Genomic DNA, 19,363 nt, shown 5'->3' on the forward strand with positions numbered 1-19,363 from the left:
AGTGGCTGTTAATGAATGCCCCTAGCCAACACAAGAGCTCCCACCATTGATTCCAATGGGAGTCAGGATGCCGAACACATCTTGGTAGGTACAAATAAATTTGTCGTAGTCGAGTCACCTACAAGATCCAACGGACAAGGGATATTAATGTACTCCCATTGTTCATTGGCAAGAGTACTTGCCATTAAGGCATGCAAGCCTCTAGGTGTTTGTTCAATGATACTTAGACTCTAGGACTTTGACTCAAGCAGGGTTTTATTGGCGAAAATGAAGGGGAATGGTAATGACAAGGAAAATGGATGGATGTAAGTAAATGCATGATGTATGAATAAGAACTCTTGCTGTGAAAAATGGATATGGAAGTGTCACGCCTTATGGATGTACGATTGGTGGAATTCAAAATCTTTTTCAAAAAGGGAGGTGGAAGGTAGTGGTTGTGGAGATGGATTTGTCTTCAAAATTTTTCATGAATTTAGTCTTTGGAAGACTAATTGTCATCACAATGTAATCTCCAGAATGATCACTTTGTTATCCTGTAACCTGTAAAAACCTTGGCAGAAGGAAAACATAAGTTTGTTCAAGAAGAATTGCGCATTTTCTTCATGATTCTTACGCAAAAATTTCATACCAAATAAAAGAGATTTAGGAAAAATCAAAGTGTTGAAAGTAACTCAATTCATGATATCAATTTCAATCCAATCTTAAAAACAACCGTGAAAAATAATACTCCATGTTTGTGTCAGATAACTCATGTGCGTGGCAATTCTGTCCTGCATATTGGTGCATCATAAAGCATAGAACAGAAAGATGTGATGCCAACTAAAAGCTATCAGAAATAATTATCGTCTTGAGAATCCTCCAATCGATTTTCGAAATGTGTTTCCAAGTATCCTATTTTTTATTTGCAAAGCTGTGTGAATTTTGTGAACTTTTATTTCTTATTTTTTTTATTCTTTATTTTTTTTTATTTTTTTTATTTTTGAATTTTTTTAAAACAACAAATTTTAAAAAGAAAATATTAAAATAAATGTTTTTTTTTTTAAACAACAAATTAAAAAACGTAAATATTTTTTAATTTGTTATTGACGTTGAGATTTTGTTAAGTTGTAACACCATCAAATTTTTTATTAAAATCTAAAATGAAGTTAGTTTTTTTTGTAAATAACAAATGAAAAACAATTGTTTTTAATTTATTATTTATATTGATTTTCTTTATTTATTTAGATTTTTTTAAATAAAAAATTAAAAACATAAATTTGTTAATTTGTTATTTAAGTTGAGATTTTTTTAAAGTTGAAAATCAACAAATTTTTTATTAAAACCTAATAAGGAAAAATTCTAAAAATAAATTATAAAAGAAAGGATATATAGATATATTCTGCCAAAATTCATCTTTTATCGGCCATTATTCACTCAAAACCAGTGGACGAGTCGGAGATCAAGGGCAGCGTTGGCGGTCGCCTTACCAAATTCACAGTGAGTATCATGCTGAGGAGTGGATTGAGGCCGTGCTTCATGGTGAGTAGCAGCGATATCGTCGGCACAACCATTTGATTTTTTTACCACTCAAACCTGAAATCTCCTCAGAATCCCGGCTGCCGCAGCCTTCATCTGCATGTACGCCATGTTTTTTTTCAAACACAGCCTCAGCCCGCCATGAATGAAACCTTTGATATTCGTGAAGCTCAAGCTGATGCTACACATTGCAGGAATCAGACCCAAATATGCAAGGGAATTGTCATCCTCCATGGTGTGAGATAATGAAATGAATTCAAGTTTGGGAACATTTCGATATAGAATAGCTAAAGCATCAGAAGTGACTCTTGTATTACTTAGGTTAAGATGTTTTAAATTTGCTCCAATTTCGGCCACTGAGTTAATGGATGAGTCTGTCACTCCAGTGTAGTTGAGATCTAAGCACTCAAGCCTCTTCATACCAGCAAGGAAAGATACATTGTTAATAGATGATCGAGACAGATCCAGAAAAGTCAAATTTCGAGCATGAAGGCCAGAAAGCACACGGTAGGCATCTATGAAACTTGCCCCAGAGAAATGTAGCGTCACTAATGATGTTTCAGGTTCTTCCAATCCATCAAGAATAGATTCAATGGTACAATTGCTCATGTTTAAAGATGTAAGAGAAACTAATGCTGGAAGTTGAGTGACATTTGTCCATGCCAAATTCAGGCAATTCAATTTAGGTAAAGTTTTAACGAGAATAGCCCCTTCATTAGAAACCTTGCTACCCCACATAACTAATTGGTGTAACTGAGTCAGAACTTGCAATGAAGAAACCACCAAGTTTGTGACTCATAAGCCACCCAGGTCTAAGGACATAAGAGATGTGAGAACAGAGAGCCGAGCCACTCCATCTTCCTTTATTCCAGTCTCTGAAATACTCAAGATTTTCAAGTTCGGAAGAGAGAGAAGATGCTCTAAACCTGCATTAGTCACCCTAGAACACCTTGACAAATCCAATTCTTCCAAGGTTGTAATTCCAGCGAGATTCCAGAGTGCAGAATTGTTCACCACCTTGCAGTCTGCTAGGTTTGCAAGGCGCAAATGGCGATAAGCTCCCAAATATGCCAACCATTCTGCGTCAACAAAGATTTCTCCCTTCAAATTCACCTCTTCCACACTCTGCTGAAAGACCTCGAGTAGCGGTGGTGCAAGTAAGTGGCGTTTGAGCAGGAAATTGAAAATCAGGCCTACAAGATGATTTGGCATTCTTTCCAATGTTTGCTTCTATCTCCGCCATACTTCCATAGTCTCCTTACTTTTACAAGCTGCATCTATTCACATCTGCACCAATCTGCCATAATCCTTATCTCCACTACTTTGTTTCCCTCCACTTGCCATTTTCCTTCTGCTCCACAGGGATATATCTCGTTTCCTTCTACTACTGCATCAAGGTTTGCTTCCGAATTGAATCTCACATAAATCATAAATATAAAACACAAACTCGTATAAACTTATATAAATAAGAATGTATGGAATCATATGTCTTGATGGTTTTGAACGAATGCTCACTGGATTAATCACTGGCAACAGATTGCTTGAAATTTTTATAATTGTTCTTACTTTGCTTATTATTCGAAGAACTTCCTTGTACATCACTTACACTTCCTTGTACAGCCTTGGAATTCCACTTGCTGTTGCAGAACCGCCATTGGAGATCTACGGATTCAACACTATTTCATCAACAAAATCTGGTGCATAATCGTTTCTGAAATCGTGGAAGGGGATCGAAATGTCGTCCAGGAATGCCTCGTCTAACAGGCTGCCGACCCATTGTTGTTATTCCAAAGGGAAATTGAACAGGGTATCATCCAGAAACTCTTCCCGATCAATCGATTCTTGCTGCGATTGCAACTAGACTCGTAAGGAAAAATGTTTCACAACCGTAGAGCTCACAACCGCCGGCAGTAATGATGGAGATATATACCTTGTCAGCCCAGATATGGAGGGCAATCTCCCACCGCTCGCAATGTCAATAGCCGGATCACCTCCCTGAAAACTCAATCATCAAGGTGCACGGGCAGATTAATTTCCTTTTCACATTCAACGAGATGATTTGGTTGAGGGGCACGCTAAGCCTCGTTTTTATTTGAAATGGCGGTTCCAACACAAACCCTCAAATGAAATCAAAGATAATCATGTCGTAGGTTCGATGGAAAATGATAAGTGTTCGGCGGAAGATCAATGCAGAATTCTCTGAAAGGAAATCAATAGAACCGTATAATCTGAGAATGCCCCATCGACAGTACATCGAGAGGTGTCAAAATTTCATGGCACAATTCTGTAAACAGAAAATGCAAACCCTCATCGGTTAAATTCCACATAGCAGATGTCGTATTTTAGGTACAATCCATCGTTGTGCACCACGTAGTCACTGGCGAAATCGTAGGCATTCAAGACCACGTAGTCGTTTTTAATAACAATGAAATTCGAAACCGCTTGCTACTGCCTCTGTCACGGCAGCTTCCTCACAAAATCCACTGAAGTTAATGAAAATCCTTGTTTTCTTTGCAAAATCAGGAGAAAATAACGCAGATCCCAAATTTTCAGGAAGAAATCCTGATGTTTCTGGTGATGTGATCGCAGGAGGAAGTGGATAAATCAGTTTCGGGACTACTTACAAGGTCCCTGCCAAGAACTAGGATTGCACCTGCTTTATTTTCCATCAATTACACATTCATGTGCTCGTACAATGAGCTGTAGATGACGAATTCAGCAACGAAATGATGATTTTGATGTATTTCCTCTTCTCCGCAGGATTCGACCTGCAGACCTTCCGGATCAACTCGAGAACAACCATCTACAACAAATCACCCCATTTCGGCATGGCCTCCAGGTTCTGAATAAGGTAACCGATCACACGCTCCTGAGCGCAATTGAACAACATCAAGAACGCATTTCGCTTTGCAGAAAAATCCTGCTCTGTCACCAGGGCCGTTTCTATCATCTCTGGCACATCGACAAGCAGCTCCTCTCCCTGTGGCAACTGGTATATAGCCATTACCGCCAAAATAGCATTCCGCCTAATGTAGGGATGGCGATGCTCTAGATTAGCCAAAACAGAGGGTACCATGGGCTCAATCAGCTCGCTCTCTTCTAACCTAGACAGAAACCTGAGGGTAACCCCCCTGATGTATTCATTGGGATGCTGCAAATTATTTCCGAGGTTTTGGCAAATGAGGATCATTTCAGGCAGGACCTTGCCCTTGGTATCAGTTTTCTCAACGATATCCAAATACAGGAGGAGCAATTTCTGTATCGTATGGTCTTCTAAGGGAATAACATATTTGACTATGGTGATGAAGAGCTGCAAGAGAGTGTCTCCATTCAAGAGGAGCATTATGGCCTTCTTTAGAGCCTCAATCTTGCGCTCGACGTCATTGTCGTCCAGGGATTCTTTGATCTCGTTCGCCATGGCCGGGTTCTCCTTGTCGAAGTGGATCAACAGACTGCATGATTTCTCCATTTTTGTCTAAGAAGAATTGTCGGCGCAATGGATGGATTGGGGGCCTTCTTGGTCAGATATGGAAATGGCAGTTTGGAAAATCGGTCGCAGATTCAGATGGATATCCACAATGTGAAACGCATGATGTACCCAATAATCCAAGGCCTCGGCTAGCCTCATGTGCAAAATCGCAAGGAAAATCAGCTCTCCTGCGTTCCACGCAGGCATGTCACGGAGAAATGATGTGCCGCAATAGCCATAAATGCCTGCAACAAGATAAAATTGTCCCAGTCCCATTCTCGGTCCATTTGATTGAATTCAGTGGTTTTTATTTAATGTTTTTCATTTTTTATATATTTTTTTTAAATATCTAAAAAACAAAAATGGTTAATTTTTTTTTTTTTAGTTTTTTTTTTAAATATCTAAAAAAACAACAAACAAACAAAAAATGGTTAATTTTTTTTATTTTTTATTTTTTTATTAATGTTTTTCATTTTTTTTAAATATCTAAAAAAACAAAAAAAGTTAATTTTTTTAAATATCTAAAAAAACAAAAACAAAGAAAATGGTTAATTTTTTTTCTTTAATAATAATATGTGTATATTTGATACATATATTATTATTATTTTATGGATTTTTTTTGTTTGTTTTTTTTTTTTTTTTAAATCTAAAATTAAAAACTAAATTTTTTTATTTTTTAAATCTAAAACTAAAAAACTAAATTTCATCTAAAAAATTTAAAGATGTTTTTTTTTTCATTCACAAAATTCTTTATTGTCTTTTTGCAAATTAGTTCTCCAGCAAGAGTATGTTTATTTGAACAAAATCAATAGATTTTCTGATCTTCCTGATCGCACGAAGCGCAGGAAGAGACCATACTAATCGATTGATTTGTGTTTATTTATGCAGGGGGGGTTTCAAAAAGGATTGAATTTAAAACTAACTAAATACTAAAACACAAGAAAACTCAAACTTAAACTCCTTTGTGAAGAGTCTGTTGTCACCAGGTTTCACAAATTATTTTGTCTAAAGAAAAATACTAGTACTGAATTAAATTCCTAATGCCTAATCCCTTAGCACCATCCCCGGCAATGGCGCCAAAATGTTGGGCAATTTATTGGGCTTAAATTGCTGCATTAAATTATCAACCAGGGAAACTCGTAAGCTTGTGATGGTGCCAGCAATATATATGCAAGAGTAGGCAACTAACTCTATGTCTAGCTAAATTATTTATGATTCAATGTAATATGCAAGGGAAGAGGCTCCTAACTTAGGAGGTCCTGGTTGTCCTTCCCTACTGTATCATAGAGAAATCATTGATTACATGAAACTAAAAACTTGAAATGAAGACAAGAGAATGAACTTAATTATTGTTCAGATTCAAGTAGAGAGAGAGACTAACTTAGTCTCTTGATTGTCCTCTCATGTACTAATCCAAACTAAACTAAGATTCATTCATAAGCATAAGAAATGAAATGACTTGAAACATAAAAGCACAAAAGAATGAATTTCAATTACCATATAAATCAATGGAGAGAGAGCCTAACTTAGACTCTTGGTTATCTCCTCATATGATACTTGAAACATAAAAACAAAAGAATGAATTTCAATTATCATGCAAATCAAATAGAGAGAGAGCCTAACTTAGACCCTTGGTTGTTCTCTCATGTGTTGATAAGATTCTAATTTAAAACACATTCATCAATCACAAACAAATCCTCAAACATCAAACATCTAAGCAATTAAATGAAATAAGATCTAATATGAAATAACATGTTGCTTTGATCCTTCTAGAGTGAGCTCAATTCTCCTAAGAACAAAGTAACAAGCTATTCCATATACTACATTAAAGCAACTTATATCTAAAACTACATAATGGAAATATATGTACAACTTATATCTATAACTACATAATAGAAATATATGCAAAATGAAGCTCTATTCTATTCCATCATAAGTTGGATACAATGCTCTAAGAGTCCTCTCTTTGGAATGGAGGAGGTACTCCTATTTATACAATGAGATGAGATAACAAACTCATAATGGTGATCCACTATTCTCTCTTTTAGTTCCATATATTTCTCAAGCATCTAAACACATAACCCTATCCTCCATGATTTCCTCCATGAGGCCCATGATCTTCTCCATGAGATCATGATATTTTCCATGAGGCTTATCTTATCAAATTCGAATTTGATCATTCAAGGCCACATAAAGATGCCTTGGAAGCTTCCTTTGTACCTACACATGTCAACAAACTCATTCTAATTGTTAGGTATAAGTATAAGCATATTATTTTCTAAAGTTTAGCCATAAATTCACTTAAAAATGTTAAGAATTAATAAAATTTGGAAAAGAATAGTTATAGCCCAATAATGAGGTAAATGGAATGATATGGAGGTGGAATGGAGGTGACATGAAGGTAAAATGTGAAGGTATTGGTGAATAATCGAGTGAAAATAGGGACTATTTTGAGGCCCAACATCTCCCCCAAACTCAAGGTATTGCATGTCCTCATGCAATCTATTACATTACTTTTTGAGCTTTGGCTTAAACTCTGCATGATATCATTTACATAACTTTTGCAAAGCGTTATTTTGATGAACTACAACTTGGTTGGTTCTTGTGTTTCAACCATATTTTGTTTGTTGCATTCAATGTATGATCTTTGCATATTGATAATGTGATTTTTATTGCAGAGTATTTTTGTTGGAATGCATCATGGTTGGTTCTTGTGTAACAACCATGATTGTGTTGGCATCCAATTAACTTTTAAATACTTTTGTCAAAGCCATTTGTATGCTCATGTAATAATGGCAGAGTATTTTTGTTGGAATGCGTCATGGTTGGTTCTTGTGTAACAACCATGATTGTTTTGGCATCCAATTAACTTTTAAATACTTTTGACAAAGCCATTTGTATGCTCATGTAATAGTGAATATATTTTGAAGGTATGTGGGGTTTAGAATGTGATATATGATTGTGGATATGAATGTGACAAAGCATGTATGTAAATGTATCCTTCCCCTTAAACGGATGGTTTGGGCAGTTATGTGAAATGGGGAAAAGAAGGGGAAAGGAAGTGAAGTTTTTCCAAAAATTATTATCCTAACTTTTCAAGGAATTTAATGGTTAAAAGTTAGAAAATATCATACCTTAACTTACCCTTCCAAAAATGGATGAGAGTTGTGCACATGTGGCTGCAAAAACTGTTGTTCGTAGTCTTCTTTACTTGGTTGGGAAAATGGTGGATGAATCATGCATGTCCAGCTGCCACAATTCTGCTCTGAAGCTTTTTCTTCAAGTTGTGGATGAAAGATGGAGCTGTATTGTCGTATCGGCTGCTGGATCCTCTGCTACTAGATGATGAATCTGAGGAGTCTGCTGAACATGGCTGAAAGTTGTATCTGCTGCTGGATGATGAATCCGATGAGTCTGCTAAATATGGATGAAAATCTATAAGGCTTGGAAGGTATACAAAGTATATAAGTTACATTTCCCTCCCAACCTTATTGATTGACTTGTCCTCAAGTGATGACAAACTGAAAAACAATGAAAAGAAATTGGTTTCATCTGCTACAAAATATGGGTCTTCAAGTCTTCAACGCTCGATGGCACAAATCTTACTATGTGATTAAATGTGTCGATGTCGAACACATCAAGAAGTTGTTGACTTAGTGGCCGTTAATGAATGCCCCTAGCCAACACAAGAGCTCCCACCATTGATTCCAATGGGAGTCAGGATGCTGAACACATCTTGGTAGGTACGAATAAATTTGTCGTAGTCGATTCACCTACAAGATCCAATGGACAAGGGATATTAATGTACTCCCATTGTTCATTGGCAAGAGTACTTGCCATTAAGGCATGCAAGCCTCTAGGTGTTTGTTCAATGATACTTAGACTCTAGGACTTTGACTCAAGCAGGGTTTTATTGGCAGAAATGAAGGGGAATGGTAATGACAAGGAAAATGGATGGATGTAAGGAAATGCATGATGTATGAATAAGAACTCTTGCTGTGAAAAATGGATATGGAAGTGTCACGCCTTATGGATGTACGATTGGTGGAATTCAAAATCTTTTTCAAAAAGGGAGGTGGAAGGTAGTGGTTGTGGAGATGGATTTGTCTTCAGAATTTTTCATGAATTTAGTCTTTGGAAGACTAATTGTCATCACAATGTAATCTCCTGAATGATCACTTTGTTATCCTGTAACCTGTAAAAACCTTGGCAGAAGGAAAACATAAGTTTGTTCAAGAAGAATTGCGCATTTTCTTCATAATTATTATGCAAAAATTTCATACCAAATAAAACAGATTTAGGAAAAATCAAAGTGTTGAAAGTAACTCAATTCATGATATCAATTTCAATCCAATCTTAAAAACAACCGTGAAAAATAATACTCCCTGTTTGTGTCAGATAACTCATGTGCGTGGCAATCCTGTCCTGCATATTAGTGCATCATAAAGCATAGAACAGAAAGATGTGATGTCAACTAAAAGCTATCAGAAATAATTATCATCTTGAGAATCCTCCAATCAATTTTTGAAATGTGTTTCCAAGTATCCTATTTTTTATTTGCAAAGTTGTGTGAATTTTGTGAACTTTTATTTCTTATTTTTTTTATTTTTTATTTTTTAATTTTTTTAAAACAACAAATTTTAAAAAGAAAATATTAAACTAAATGATTTTTTTTTTTTAAACAACAAATTAAAAAACATAAATAATTTTTAATTTGTTATTTACGTTGAGATTTTGTTAAGTTGTAACATCATCAAATTTTTTATTAAAATCTAAAATGAAGTTAGTTTTTTTTGTAAATAACAAATTAAAAACAATTGTTTTTAATTTATTATTTATATTGATTTTCTTTATTTATTTATTTATTTTTTTAAATAACAAATTAAAAACATAAATTTGTTAATTTGTTATTTAAGTTGAGATTTTTTTAAAGTTGAAAATCAACAAATTTTATTAAAACCTAATAAGGAAAAATTCTAAAAATAAATTATAAAAGAAAGGATATATAGATATATTCTACCAAAATTCATCCTTTATCAGCCATTATTCACTCAAAACCAGTGGACGAGTCGGAGATCAAGGGAAGCATTGGCGGTCGCCTTACCAAATTCACAGTGAGTATCATGGTGAGGAGTGGATTGAGGCCGTGCTTCATGGTGAGTAGCAGCAATATCGTCAGCACAACCAATTGATTTTTTTACCACTCAAACCTGAAATCTCCTCAGAATCCCGGCTGCCGCGGCCTTCATCTGCATGTACGCCATGTTTTTTTTCAAACACACCCTCGGCCCACCATGAATGAAACATTTGATATTCGTGAAGCTCAAGCTGATGCTATGCAGTGCAGGAATCAGACCCAAATATGCAATGGCATTGTCATCCTCCATGGTGTGAGATAATGAAATGAATTCAAGTTTGGGAACATTTCGATATAGAATAGCTAAAGCATCAGAAGTGACTCTTGTATTACTTAGGTTAAGATGTTTTAAATTTGCTCCAATTTCGGCCACTGAGTTCATGGATGAGTTTGTCACTCCAGTGCAGTTGAGATCTAAGCACTCAAGCCTCTTCATACCAGCAAGGAAAGATACATTGTTAATAGATGATCGAGACAGATCCAGAAAAGTCAAATTTCGAGCATGAAGGCCAGAAAGCACATGGTAGGCATCTATGAAACTTGCCCCAGAGAAATGTAGCATCACTAATGATGTTTCAGGTTCTTCCAATCCATCAAGAATAGATTCAATGGTACAATTGCTCATGTTTAAAGATGTAAGAGAAACTAATGCTGGAAGTTGAGTGACATTTGTCCATGCCAAATTCAGGCAATTCAATTTAGGTAAATTTTTCAGGAGAATAGTCCCTTCATTAGAAACCTTGCTACCCCACATAACTAATTGGTGTAACTGAGTCAGAACTTGCAATGAAGAAACCACCAAGTCTGTGACTGGTAAGCCACCCAGGTCTAAGGACATAAGAGATGTGAGAACAGAGAGCCGAGCCACTCCATCTGCCTTTATTCCAGTCTCTGAAATACTCAAGATTTTCAAGTTCGGAAGAGTGAGAAGATGCTTTAAACCTGCATTAGTCACCCTAGAACACCTTGATAAATCCAATTCTTCCAAGGTTGTAATTCCAGCGAGATTCCAGAGTACAAAATTGTTCACCGCCTTGCAGTCTGCTAGGTTTGCAAGGTGCAAATGGCAATAATATCCCAAATATGCCAACCATTCTACATCAACAAAGATTTATCCCTTCAAATTCACCTCTTCCACACTCTGCTGAAAGACCTCGAGTAGCGGCGGTGTAAGTAAGCGGCGTTTGAGCAGGAAATTGAAAATCAGGCCTACAAGATGATTTGGCATTCTTTCCAATGTCCGCTTCTGTCTCCGCCATACTTCCACAGTCTCCTTACTTTTACAAGCTGCATCTATTCACATCTGCACCAATCTTCCATAATCCTTATCTCTACTACTTTGTTTCCCTCCACTTGCCATTTTCCTTCTGCTCCACAGGGATATATCTCGTTTCCTTCTACTGCCGCGTCAAGGTTTGCTTCTGAATTGAATCTCACACAAATCATACATATAAAACACAAACTCGTATAAACTTATATAAATAAGAATGTATGGCATCATATGTCTTAATGGTTTTGAACGAATTCTCACTGGATTAATCACTGGCAACAGATTGCTTGAAATTTTTATAATTGTTCTTACTTTTCTTATTATTCGAAGAACTTCCTTGTACATCACTTACACTTCCTTGTACAGCCTTGGAATTCCACTTGCTATTGCAGATCCGCCATTGGAGATCTGTGGATTCGACACTATTTCATCAAAAAAAGCTGGTGCATAATCGTTTTTGAAATTGTGGAAGGGGATCGAAATGTCGTCCTGGAATGCCTCGTCTAACAAGCTGCCGACCCATTGTTGTTCTTCCAAAGGGAAACTGAACAGGGTATCGTCCAGAAACTCTTCCAGATCAACCGATTCTTGCTGCGATTGCAACTAGACTCGTAAGCAAAAATGTTTCACAACCGTAGAGCTCACAACCGCCGGCAGTAATGATGGAGATATATTCCTTGTCAGCCCAGATATGGAGGGAAATCTCCCACCGCTCGCAATGTCAATAGCCGGATCGCCTCCCTGAAAACTCAATCATCAAGGTGCATGGGCAGATTAATTTCCTTTTCACGTTCAACGAGATGATTTGGTTGAGGGGCACGCTAAGCCTCGTTTTTATTTGAAATGGCGGTTCCAACACAAACCCGCAAATGAAACCAAAGATAATCATGCCACAGGTTCGATGGAAAATGATAAGTGTTCGGTGGAAGATCAATGCAGAATTCTCTGAAAGGAAATCAACAGAACCGTATAATCTGAGAATGCCCCATCGATAGTACATCGAGAGGTGTCAAAATTTCATGGCACAATTCTGTAAACAGAAAATGCAAACCCTCATCGGTTAAATTCCACATAGCAGATGTCGTATTTTAGGTACAACCCATCGTTGTGCACCATGTAGTCACTGGCGAAATCGTAGGCATTCAAGACCACGTAGTCGTTTTTAATAACAATGAAATTCGAAACTGCTTGCTATTGCCTCGGTCACCGCAGCTTCCTCACAAAATCCTCTGAAGTTAATGAAAATCCTTGTTTTCTTCACAAAATTAGGAGAAAATAACGCAGATCCCAAATTTTCAGGAAGAAATCCTGATGTTTCTAGCGATGTGATCGCAGAAGGAAGTGGATAAATCAGTTTCGGGACTACTTACAAGGTCCCTGCCAAGAACTAGGATTGCACCTGCTTTATTTTCCATCAATTACACATTCATGTGCTCGTACAATGAGCTGTAGATGACGAATTCAGCAACGAAATGATGATTTTGATGTATTTCCTCTTCTCCGCAGGATTCGACCTACAGACCTTCCGGATCAACTCGAGAACAACCATCTGCAACAAATCACCCCATTTCGGCACAGCCTCCAGGTTCTGAATAAGGTAACCGATCGCATGCTCCTGAGCACAATTGAACAACATCAAGAATGCATTTCACTTTGCAGAAAAATCCTGCTCTGTCGCCAGGGCCGTTTCTATCATCTCTGGCACATCGACAAGCAGCTGCTCTCCCTGCGGCAACTTGTATATAGCCATTACCACCAAAATAGCATTCCGCCTAATGTAGGGATGGCGATGCTCTAGATTAGCCAAAACAGAGGGTACCAAGGGCTCAATCAGCTCGCTCTCTTCTAACCTAGACAGAAACCTGAGGGTAACCCCCCTGATGTATTCATTGGGATGCTACAAATTATTTCCAAGGTTTTGGCAAATGAGGATCATTTCAGGCAGGACCTTGCCCTTGGTATCATTTTTCTCAACGATCTCCAAATACAGGAGGAGCAATTTCTGTATCGTATGGTCTTCTAAGGGAAGAACATATCTGACTATGGTGATGAAGAGTTGCGGGAGAGTGTCTCCGTTCAAGAGGAGCATTATGGCCTTCTTTAGAGCCTCAATCTTGCGCTCGACGTCATTGCCATCCAGGGATTCTTTGATCTCGTTCGCCATGGCCGGGTTCCCCTTGTCGAAGTGGATCAGCAGACTGCATGATTTCTCCATTTTGTCTAAGAAGAATTGCCGGCGCACTGGATGGATTGGGGGCCTTCTTAGTCAGATATGGAAATGGCAGTTTGGAAAATTGGTCGCAGATTCAGATGGATATCCACAATGTGAAACGCACGATGTACCCAATAATCCAAGGCCTCGGCTAGCCTCATGTGCAAAATCGCAAGGAAAATCAGCTCTCCTGCGTTCCACACAGGCATGTCACGGAGAAATGATGCGCCGCAATAGCCATGAACGCCTGCAACAAGATAAAATTGTCCCAGTCCCATTCTCGGGCCATTTGATCGAATTCAGTGGTTTTTATTTAGTGTTTTGTATTTTTTATATATTTTTTTTTAAATATCTAAAAAACAAAAATGGTTAAATTTTTTTTTTAGTTTTTTTTTAAATATCTAAAAAAACAACAAACAAACAAAAAATGGTTAATTTTTTTTATTTTTTATTTTTTTTATTAATGTTTTTCATTTTTTTTAAATATCTAAAAAAACAAAAAAAGTTAATTTTTTTAAATATCTAAAAAAACAAAAACAAAGAAAATGGTTAATTTTTTTTTCTTTAATAATAATATTTGTATATTTGATACATATATTATTATTATTTTATGGATTTTTTTTGTTTGTTTTTTTTTTAAATCTAAAATTAAAAACTAAAATTTTTTATTTTTTAAATCTAAAACTAAAAAACTAAATTTCATCTAAAAAATTTAAAGATGTTTTTTTTTCATTCACAAAATTCTTTATTGTCTTTTTGCAAATTAGTTCTCCAGCAAGAGTATGTTTATTTTAACAAAATCAATAGATTTTCTGATCTTCCTGATCGCACGAAGCGCAGGAAGAGAGCATACTAATCAATTGATTTGTGTTTATTTATGCAGGGGGGTTTCAAAAAGGATTGAATTTAAAACTAACTAAATACTAAAACATAAGAAAACTCAAACTTAAACTCCTTTGTGAAGAGCCTGTTGTCACCAGGTTTCACAAATTATTTTGTCTAAAGAAAAATACTAGTACTAAATTAAATTCCTAATGCCTAATCCCTTAGCACCATCCCCAGCAACGGCGCCAAAATGTTGGGCAATTTATTGGGCTTAAATTGCTGCATTAAATTATCAACCAGGGAAACTCGTAAGCTTGTGATGGTGCCAGCAATATATATGCAAGAGTAGGCAACTAACTCTATGTCTAGCTAAATTATTTATGATTCAATATAATATCCAAGGGAAGAGGCTCCTAACTTAGGAGGTCGTGGTTGTCCTTCCCTATAGTATCATAGAGAAATCATTGATTACATGAAACTAAAAACTTGAAATGAAGACAAGAGAATGAACTTAATTATTGTTCAGATTCAAGTAGAGAGAGATACTAACTTAGTCTCTTGATTGTCCTCTCATGTACTAATCCAAACTAAACTAAGATTCATTCATAAGCATAAGAAATGAAATGACTTGAAACATAAAAGCACAAAAGAATGAATTTCAATTACCATATAAATCAATGGAGAGAGAGCCTAACTTAGACTCTTGGTTATCTCCTCATATGATACTTGAAACATAAAAACAAAAGAATGAATTTCAATTATCATGCAAATCAAATAGAGAGAGAGCCTAACTTAGACCCTTGGTTGTTCTCTCATGTGTTGATAAGATTCTAATTTAAAACTCATTCATCAATCACAAACAAATCCTCAAACATCAAACATCTAAGCAATTAAATGAAATAATATCTAATATGAAATAACATGTTCCTTTGATCCTTCTAGAGTGGGCTCAATTCTCCTAAGAACAAAGTAACAAGCTATTCCATATACTACATTAAAGCAACTTATATCTAAAACTACATAATGGAAATATATGTACAACTTATATCTATAACTACATAATAGAAATATATGCAAAATGAAGCTTTATTCTATTCCATCATAAGTTGGATACAATGCTCTAAGAGTCCTCTCTTTGGAATGGAGGAGGTACTCCTATTTATACAATGAGATGAGATAACAAACTCATAATGGTGATCCACTATTCTCTCTTTTAGTTCCATATATTTCTCAAGCATCTAAACACATAACCCTATCCTCCATGATTTCCTCCATGAGGCCCATGATCTTCTCCATGAGATCATGATCTTTTCCATGAGGCTTATCTTATCAAATTCGAGTTTGATCATTCAAGGCCACATAAAGATGCCTTGGAAGCTTCCTTTGTACCTACACATGTCAACAAACTCATTCTAATTGTTAGGTATAAGTATAAGCATATTATTTTCTAAAGTTTAGCCATAAATTCACTTAAAAATGTTAAGATTTAATAAACTTTGGAAAAGCATAGTTATAACCCAATAATGAAGTAAATGGAATGATATGGAGGTGGAATGGAGGTGATATGAAGGTAAAATGTGAAGGTATTGGTGAATAATCAAGTGAAAATAGGGACTATTTTGAGGCCCAACATGTCCCCCAAACTCAAGGTATTGCATGTCCTCATGCAATCTATTACATTACTTTTTGAGCTTTGGCTTAAACTCTGCATGATATCATTTACATAACTTTTGCAAAGCGTTATTTTGATGAACTACAACTTGGTTGGTTCTTGTGTTTCAACCATATTTTGTTTGTTGCATTCAATGTATGATCTTTGCATATTGATAATGTGATTTTTATTGCAGAGTATTTTTGTTGGAATGCATCATGGTTGGTTCTTGTGTAACAACCATGATTGTGTTGGCATCCAATTAACTTTTAAATACTTTTGTCAAAGCCATTTGTATGCTCATGTAATAATGGCAAAGTATTTTTGTTGGAATGCGTCATGGTTGTTTCTTGTGTAACAACCATGATTGTTTTGGCATCCAATTAACTTTTAAATACTTTTGACAAAGCCATTTGTATGCTCATGTAATAGTGAATATATTTTGAAGGTACGTGGGGTTTAGAATGTGATATATGATTGTGGATATGAATGTGACAAAGCATGTATGTAAATGTATCCTTCCCCTTAAACGGATGGTTTGGGCAGTTATGTGAAATGGGGAAAAGAAGGGGAAAGGAAGTGAAGTTTTTCCAAAAATTATTATCCTAACTTTTCAAGGAATTTAATGGTTAAAAGTTAGAAAATATCATACCTTAACTTACCCTTCCAAAAATGGATGAGAGTTGTGCACATGTGGCTGCAAAAACTGTTGTTCGTAGTCTTCTTTACTTGGTTGGGAAAATGGTGGATGAATCATGCATGTCCAGCTGCCACAATTCTACTCTGAAGCTTTTTCTTCAAGTTGTGGATGAAAGATGGAGCTGTATTGTCGTATCAGCTGCTGGATCCTCTGCTACTAGATGATGAATCTGAGGAGTCTGCTGAACATGGCTGAAAGTTGTATCTGTTGCTGGATGATGAATCCGATGAGTCTGCTAAATATGGATGAAAATCTATAAGGCTTGGAAGGTATACAAAGTATATAAGTTACATTTCCCTCCCAACCTTATTGATTGACTTGTCCTCAAGTGATGAAAAACTGAAAAACAATGAAAAGAAATTGGTTTCATCTGCTACAAAATATGGGTCTCCAAGTCTTCAACGCTCGATGGCACAAATCTTACTATGTGATTAAATGTGTCGATGTCGAACACAGCAAGAAGTTGTTGACTTAGTGGCCATTAATGAATGCCCCTAGCCAACACAAGAGCTCCCACCATTGATTCCAATGGGATTCAGGATGCCGAACACATCTTGGTAGGTACGAATAAATTTGTCGTAGTCGAGTCACCTACAAGATCCAACGGACAAGGGATATTAATGTACTCCCATTGTTCATTGGCAAGAGTACTTTCCATTAAGGCATGCAAGCCTCTAGGTGTTTGTTCAATGATACTTAGACTCTAGGACTTTGACTCAAGCAGGGTTTTATTGGCGGAAATGAAGGGGAATGGTAATGACAAGGAAAATGGATGGATGTAAGGAAATGCATGATGTATGAATCAGAACTCTTGCTGTGAAAAATGGATATGAAAGTGTCACGCCTTATTCATGTATGATTGGTGGAATTCAAAATCTTTTTCAGAAAGGGAGGTGGAAGGTAGTGGTTGTGGAGATGGATTTGTCTTCAGAATTTTTCATGAATTTAGTCTTTGGAAGACTAATTGTCATCACAATGTAATCTCCTGAATGATCACTTTGTTATCCTGTAACCTGTAAAAACCTTGGCAGAAGGAAAACATAAGTTTGTTCAAGAAGAATTACGCATTTTCTTCATGATTCTTACGCAAAAATTTCATACCAAATAAAACAAATTTAGGAAAAATCAAAGAGTTGAAAGTAACTCAATTCATGATATCAATTTCAATCCAATCTTAAAAACAACCGTGAAAAATAATACTCCCTGTTTGTGTCAGATAATTCATGTGCGTGGCAATTTTGTCCTGCATATTAGTGCATCATAAAGCATAGAACAGAAAGATGTGATGCCAACTAAAAGCTATCAGAAATAATTATCGTCTTGAGAATCCTCCAATCGATTTTCGAAATGTGTTTCCAAGTATCCTATTTTTTATTTGCAAAGCTGTGTGAATTTTGTGAACTTTTATTTCTTATTTTTTTTATTTTTTATTTTTTAATTTTTTTTTATTTTTTTTTTTATTTTTGAATTTTTTTAAAACAACAAATTTTAAAAAGAAAATATTAAAATAAATTTTTTTTTTTTTTTAAACAACAAATTCAAAAACATAAATATTTTTTAATTTTTTATTTACGTTGAGATTTTGTTAAGTTGTAACATCATCAAATCTTTTATTAAAATCTAAAATGAAGTTAGTTTTTTTTGTAAATAACAAATTAAAAACAATTGTTTTTAATTTATTCTTTTTTCTTGTTAAAAACTAATCTATTATTTACAGGAACAGGAAAAACATTACAATCATAGAGTTTTTTCACCGGAGGCCAAACCTTGGCACTCTGGATTGTGAGGGATCATAAGGGCAGCCCTCGCAGGGGCACCATGACTAAACAAAACATCCCACGTAGGGGTTCTTTGACTTCCAAAAAAAGCAACCAGTTCAGACTAGGTAACCCACGCAGGGGCTTTGGACCATAAGTGTTCATCCCACGCAGGGGCCACAAAAACCATAACAAGAACAGGTAGTAAGACCACATAACAGAAACCGAAAGTCGAAGCAAAACCTGAGTGTCGCAGGAGTAGGTGATGCTTGGCCAGCTACTCATCTGGCTCCTCCTCGACCACCGAGCACCAACCAAATTTTTCCATTTCCTCTGCAGAAGGGTAGGGATCCAGGTTGACATCGTCCCCCTTGGATGTCGACACTTCCTGAGGCTGAGGAAGGTTGGGGGCATGTTTTTCATCCTTCGCTGGCATTGCCTTGACAAATTCTGAACTCTCGCCCTGGTGCTTCCCTTTGCTGCGATGCCTGTCGCTATCAGCCTGAGATTCCTCCAGGAAAAGTACCGAAACGTGGGCATTGATATGGGGTCTGTCCATCGAGCTACTGAAGGTAAAAATGGCTGAACCAAAGGTAGGCGAAGGTGCTATGTCAGAATCTGGGCTGCTAGAGTCCATGAATTGGCTGGCTTGGATGGGATTGGCTTCAGGAATACGATGGCAACAGCAGCAACAGTAATGGGAGTGAGGTTCTTCAGCTGGAGGCCGAGAGGACCCTCCCCGGGCAGAGCCTCGACGGCTGAGCAGGCGCTGTCGAGGCCTGACCATTTTTGCAGAAGCACCGTGGGTAAGGAGCAGTGCGAGATAG

General features: G+C 36.4%; 1 protein-coding gene and 2 pseudogenes across 1 annotated transcript; all 3 read right to left on the reverse strand.

Moving 5' to 3' along the window:
* Positions 1 to 1,566: 1,566 nt before the first annotated feature.
* LOC149142090 (uncharacterized) lies at positions 1,567 to 2,731 on the reverse strand (annotated as a pseudogene).
* A 1,587-nt stretch (positions 2,732 to 4,318) lies between these two features.
* LOC149142091 (coatomer subunit beta-1 pseudogene) lies at positions 4,319 to 4,933 on the reverse strand (annotated as a pseudogene).
* A 5,255-nt stretch (positions 4,934 to 10,188) lies between these two features.
* On the reverse strand, positions 10,189 to 11,380 carry LOC149142092 (uncharacterized). Its single transcript, XM_089451404.1, has 2 exons — positions 11,251 to 11,380; positions 10,189 to 11,063 (listed from the first exon to the last, which is right to left on the reverse strand). Exons 1-2 carry the CDS (start codon positions 11,378 to 11,380, stop codon positions 10,189 to 10,191), a joined length of 1,005 nt encoding a protein of 334 aa, XP_089307530.1.
* Between the last annotated feature and the right edge of the window lie 7,983 nt (positions 11,381 to 19,363).

Source organism: Pinus tabuliformis, chromosome X (assembly GCF_031772625.1).
Source record: "Pinus tabuliformis cultivar Carrire ecotype Pingquan chromosome X, CPIR1, whole genome shotgun sequence".
NCBI classification, from domain to species: domain Eukaryota; kingdom Viridiplantae; phylum Streptophyta; class Pinopsida; order Pinales; family Pinaceae; genus Pinus; species Pinus tabuliformis.

Bases quoted from the DNA above. Each gene is read 5' to 3' on its own strand.
- LOC149142092 (XM_089451404.1), bottom strand. From the start codon at position 11,380: ATGGCGGAGACAGAAGCGGACATTGGAAAGAATGCCAAATCATCTTGT. The intron at 11,064-11,250 runs GTGAATTTGAAG...TGACTAATGCAG, and splicing joins TTCAGCAGAGTGTGGAAGAG to GTTTAAAGCATCTTCTCACT.